Raw genomic sequence first — 5,821 nt, 5'->3', positions numbered from 1 at the left:
GGGGGGGCGCGAGGGGGCGGGGGGCAGGAGTGAGTGTGTAATGGGGCAGTTTCCGTTTGGGAGGATGGAGTTCTGGAGTCAGACGGGGGTTGATGGCACAATAGTGAGAGTGAGCTGCTGCCCCCGGCGGCCCCTGGGCTGCGCACTGAAGGTGGTGAAAAGGGTAGATTCGTGGCATGTGTATTTTATTCAAGTTAAGAACAAAGGCTGGGGTCACCCAACATCTGAAAGAGCAAAAGCACTTGCCGTTGCTGCTGGCGCAGGAGACGGGCCTTGCTGGTCAGCGAGGACACGGCCACCATCCCGGGAATCGCTGTGGCACGTGGGCTTGTCTGCCCTGCGTCCCGCACACGCTGCCTTTGTGGAAGACAGCTGTCGGGCGTTTGAGCTGTGCTGGAGTCCCAGCAAACACAACCGAGGCGTTTCTGACGTCGAGAGGGCAGTGAGCGGCCTCCGTCAGGTGCCTGCCTGTTGTACGCTGACCTCTGAAGACTGAGCGCCGGGTCCTGGGCTTGTGTGCCCCTCGAGACCTGGATGGTGACAGGCTCCCTCCGCTCTGCCCACAGGTGACCTACGGCTCCTTCGACTACACCTCGCTGCTCTACCTGTCTGACTACCTGGACGACTTCGGTGGAGGGAGATTTGTGTTCGTGGAGGAGGGCGTCAACAGGACCGTGGAGCCGAGGGCAGGTAGGGCCTCCCGCGGCAGCCCCGGGCTTGCAGGGAGGAGGGCGGGCGTTGGCTTCGATGCGTCTGCTGGTCCTTGACACCCAGGGGCCCCATCGTCCACGGTCACGGCTGCCACGGCACAGTGGTCCCCAGAGCCCACCCCTCCCTGCCGCACAGTGCGTTCCTGCTCTGTCCCTCCCCAAGGGGGCTTCAGTGCGGTGATATTCCTGCCCTGACAATGTCGATAACGGCCCTGGGCACCGGGACCTGCCCCCCGGAACAGGTGGGCCTGGAGCGCCCAGGGCCCCCAGCACAGCGCGGACGCTCAGCTGGCCAGTGAGGAGGTGCTTTGCAGGTGAGGTGTCCCCTCCCTGCTGGCACCGTGGGAAGGGTGGGCTCCCAGCCGGGACTCAGAGCCAGGCCCCGCCCCTTGGCTCCGGCCGGCGGGAAGCTCCGTCAGGCCTGTGAGCTGCTCACCTGGCTGGGCCAGAATGTTCCCATCGGCCACGGGGCAGTCCCCCAAGCTGGTGGGTCCAAACTGCACCTGGTAGTAGTTCTGAATTGGACACCAAGTGGCTTGGAAATCAAAAGGCATAAAAAGGAAATTAAACAGCTCAGGGTTTGCTCTCCTTCCTCCGTGGCGTGAGCACAGGAAAAGGTGCAGCAGTAAAGTCCGTCAGCCGCAGGAGGGCCCTGGGTGCCCCACGGCTCCAGGGGTTTAACAGGTAAAGAACCCGAGAAGCTTCTGCCACTGAGGCTGTCACGTGAGCACGTGCACATGCTTTTGAGAGGCGCCCTCGTTGCCCAGGAGAAAAAGAGAACCTAGGATCACAGACACTGAGATTATCTCACGTGCTTGGTTACTCGGTTGCTGATTATCTCACATGCTTGGTTACTCGGTTGCTGAGCTAAATCTCTAAGTCGTTTACTGAAGAATGTAAAAAGCCAGAAAGTAGCTTTTCTGAATTCTGAAATGTTTCATGTTTATAGAACTGAGTGTGTATGGGGTTCCTGGGGGGCTCAGGCGGTTAAGCGTCCGACTTCGGCTCAGGTCATGATCTCGTGGTTCATGGGTTCGAGACCCGCGTCGGGCTCTGTGCTGACAGCTCGGAGCCTGGAGCCTGTTTCGGATTCTGTGTCTCCCTCTCTCTCTGACCCTCCCCTGCTCACGCTGTCTCTCTCTCTCTCTCTCTGCCTCTCTCTGCCTCTCTGTCTCTCTCTCTCTCAGAAATAAATAAAACATTTAAAAATTCTTTTAAATAATAATAATAAATAAATGTAAGTCTCAGAAAGTGTGGTGGGTCTGGATTGCTCTGGGAAAGTTTTTCCTTCCCATGGGGTGGCCTGGCTGGTCCAGAGGAAGGGATGGCACTGAGTGTGAGCTCCAGGGGCCCTCAGGCTCATACTCATGGGTTTTCTTGTGCGTCCACCATTTCTTTTGCTCTGTTATTTCCGAGCAGAGCCCGGGTCTCTGTACAGCTAGAAAGCAGTGCACGTCTGAGATGGATTCTTCTCTCCTTTGCAAAGATTATAGTTAACTTGCAAGTATGGAAGGAGGCAGTCAACTGTCCAGCAGTGCTTTGTGGTTTTTGTTGTTTTTTGTGTTGTGTTTCTTTTTTGTTTTGTTTTGTTTATCTTAGAGAGAGAAACAGAGAGAGAGAGAGAGAGAACATAAGCAGGGGAGGGGGCAAGGGAGAGGAAGAGAATCCCAAGCAGGCTCCATGCTCGGCGCAGAGCCTGACACAGGGCTCAATCCCACAACCCTGGGATCATGACCTGAGCTGAAACTAAGAGTTGGACACTCGACTGGCTGAGCCACCCAGGTGCCCCTCCAGCAGTAACTGTGAAGGGAATGTGGTTGCTGTTGGGCCTGGCCACGCAGCCAGAGCATAGCACCTGCTGAATCTCAGCTTCCTCCATCATGGCTTTGTAATGTCAGCTCGCTTGTAGAAAATCCTATAGTGCTGTGTGCAAGGTCAGCTAAAGACGGAAGCAGTTGGGGGCACCTGGGCGGTTCAGTCGGTTGAGCGTCCGACTTCGGCTCAGGTCATGATCTCACGGTTCGTGGGTTTGTGCTGACAGCTCAGAGCCTGGAGCCTGCTTCGGAGTCTGTGTCTCCCTCTCTCTCTGACCCTCCCCTCCTCATGCTGTCTCTGTCTCTGTCTCTCTCAATAATAAATAAAGCATTAAAAAAAAAAAAGATGGAAGCAGCTGAACATGGAGTTGTCTGAAAATGGACGGGCTGGAGGGTCCCCTACTCCAGACACCCAGAAGCTGCCTCTCCCCAGGTCTTCACCTTTTATCTCCACTTGAAGGGAGCTGACGAGGCGTTGGATGTTTTGTCTTGACAGGTCTTTCCTGATTCTTTGGTAAAACATCGCCATCAGTCTCCAGGGTTTGGTACTGTCTGACATGGGATTAGAACCCAAAAGCCTGTGAGGGGTGAGCCTGGGGAGGTCACACGGCCTGTCGAGGCGGCGCTGGCAGGACCTGACCCCCACGTCTGGGCCCGCCCACCACAAAGAGGGCCGGGCCGGGCCGGGAGCTGGGGTGCCCCTCACACACAGAGGCCTCCTGCCGTGGCCATTCCCGTGGTGGGGGCACCTGTCCCGTTTCCTGGCTTGCCCTGTCCGGGCTGGCACGTGCGTAGCCTCCGGGTCACTTCCCTCTTCTGTCCCAGGTCGGGTGTCCTTCTTCACCTCGGGGTCCGAGAACCTGCACCGTGTGGAGAAGGTCCGCTGGGGCACCCGCTACGCCGTCACCATCGCCTTCACCTGCAACCCTGACCACGGCATCGCAGACCCGGAGTTCACGTAGCCCTGTTCACGGCGCCCTCCCGCTGGGAAGCAGTCACACTGAACGCCCTTCTCTCCCCCCGTTTTAGCCCATGTCCTTTGAACAAGGTGCCTTACGAATCACCCTGGATTTTGATTTCCTGATGTTTCGATCATTTTTCGTCTGTAAGTAAATTAGGGGAAGCGGCTCCTCACCGCCCAAGCGTTGTGTGTTTGCTTCGGCGTGCCGTTGACATCGGGCCCAGAAGCTAGCAGCGACCCTTCCTCAAGAGGGGATCCTGGGGCCCTGGGTGGAAATTCCCATTTGTGGACCGACAGTCATTTGCCTGGGCCTCACCCAGCTGTGTGCATTGAAGGCTGACTTTTGAATGTGGATGATGCCAGGGCCTGCAGAGAAAGTCCAGTGAGTGCTCGGCTCTGGGAGACGCACTGGGGGCCGAGGACTGAAGACATCAGGGATGTGAGTCCCACCTGACACAGCGTCTTCCGGAAACCAAGCCGGTCACGCCCCGCACAAGTCCCTGTGCAGGCAGGGTGCGGGGGAGGCCGGGTGGGGTGGCGGGAATCGATTCCCCAGACAGCACGTATGATCTGGGGAAGCGCCGGCAAAGGACACAGAGCAGATCAGACAAGTAGCGATGGCGGATCGAGGACAAGCAGGGGACAGGACGCCAATAAACTAACCCTCAGCTGAACCTCAGGCCCCCAGGCTCCAGGGCAGCGTGGGGGAAAGAGGGAGCATTACTGATTGCTCGTCCAGACCCTTTTGGACTGACTGACATAAACACCAGTGTTCAACTTGATCTTGAGTTTCAGTAGGAGGGCGCGCAGGGCACGCTGCCTGCCCTGAACCCAGGTAGCTCCTCCCCGGGAGGTGCTCTGCAGGCTCCTGTTCACCAGCCCAGCCTCCCGCCTGCTTCTCACCCCACCCCCACCAGCTGGGTGCTGTCCCCACAGAGTGGCGGGGGAGGGTCCGCAGCCGGTACCAGGGCCGGTGCCTGAGCCCCGTCTTCCCACAGACCTGCGGCCCCACCTCGACACTCCTCTGGGTCCATACCTTGGAGGCCAAGCAGATCCCAGCAGAGCTGAGGGTGCAGGCAGTCCCTCATCCTGAGGAGGCCCCACTGTGGGCATCGTGGGTGCGATCCCCATCCCCGCGGACACATGGGGCTCACGACCTTGCCGCAGTCACACAGCAGGCTGGTGCCCCGCTTCAGCTCTCTGGGTTTCCCGGGCCTGAGGGCATGGCTGGTCTCCTCTGTGCCCCTCGGTAGAGAAGACAGATGTGGGGTGGCCCATTTCTGGAACATTCCCATGAGGGTGAGGATGGGCGCCACCTGGGGTCTCCTCGTGCCCAGGGTGGGTTACCGGACCAAGGCTTTGTCCCCGGGAAAAAGCGGGCCGCGTGTTTATACCTGACCCGCCCTTCTGGGGTTCGCAGTCCCCAGAACAGACCCCAGCCACACAGCAGAGACCCTCCTTACCCATGGGGCTGCTGGGGTCTGGCAGAGGCAGTACAGTGGGCCTCTCTGTGCCGGTCTCTGTGGGGCCAGTGCAGGGTGGGGGTGGGCTTGGCCGTCCGCGGGCCACCGTTGAGGCCTCATGTCCAGGGTGCCTGGGTCGTGGCCCAGACACACTGTGTTCAGGGGTCTTGGGGCACAGACCCCTCAGCTGGGTCAGGACCCAGCTATGAGACCCCAGCTGGTACCCCACCCTCACTGTCCACTCAGCCACCCTCCCCTCCCCTGCCCAACACAGTGGGGGACACCTGCCCATGCCGTTGGTCAGCGCCTCCCCTCACCCCTAAAGTCACCCACCTCAGGGCCCTCTCCTGACCATCTGGAAGGCTTGTGGCTGCCAGCCTCCTGCTGCCCAACCCGGCACACAGTAGGCACAAGCTGTCCATCTCCGTTCTGCCCAGTGGCCACGGGCTCGGGGAGGGAGGGTGCAGAACAGGAAGGAGGGGTCGGGTAGGCAGAGGGCAGGAACGGAGGTGCCCTCCCCCCGTCAGGCCGCAGGCCCAGCCCTCACCCGGCCCCAAGCCCCTTGGCTCCCAGCAGCCTCAGGATTTCATGCTGACACAAAGCTTTGGGGTGAGACGTTGCAGGGGCCTGAGGCCCACAGAGGGCAAAGAGGGGCTGAGCACCTGCCCCAACCCCCACCTGGGGCCCATGTGGCCTGGCAGCCCCCACGTCCAGGTTTCTCAGGTGTGAAGGAGAAGAACTTAGTGAAAGAGGGGAGCCATGGTGTGCTCGCTGAGGGGCCGCCGTGGGGACCAGAAAGTACGCACGTGGAGGGAGGGCAGGGTGGGGCCGACCACCGGACAACAGTCCCCAGGCCACGGACTGCCTGAAGCT

At 59.8% G+C, this 5,821-nt stretch overlaps 1 protein-coding gene across 1 annotated transcript in view; it reads left to right on the top strand.

Moving 5' to 3' along the window:
- OGFOD3 (2-oxoglutarate and iron dependent oxygenase domain containing 3) overlaps window positions 1-3,666 on the top strand; it is a 21,980-nt gene extending 18,314 nt beyond the window's left edge. Inside the window, exons 8-9 of the mRNA XM_077755859.1 lie at window positions 567-690; window positions 3,350-3,666. Coding sequence (XP_077611985.1) covers window positions 567-690; window positions 3,350-3,486 — 261 coding nt within the window. The 3' untranslated portion in view covers window positions 3,487-3,666. The remainder of the gene's footprint in view (window positions 1-566; window positions 691-3,349) is intronic.
- Window positions 3,667-5,821: the final 2,155 nt, after the last annotated feature.

The sequence above is a fragment of the Crocuta crocuta genome, unplaced genomic scaffold, assembly GCF_008692635.1.
Source record: "Crocuta crocuta isolate KB4526 unplaced genomic scaffold, BGI_CrCroc_1.0 scaffold50, whole genome shotgun sequence".
NCBI classification, from domain to species: domain Eukaryota; kingdom Metazoa; phylum Chordata; class Mammalia; order Carnivora; family Hyaenidae; genus Crocuta; species Crocuta crocuta.
This window is presented reverse-complemented; position numbering and strand designations above follow the sequence as displayed.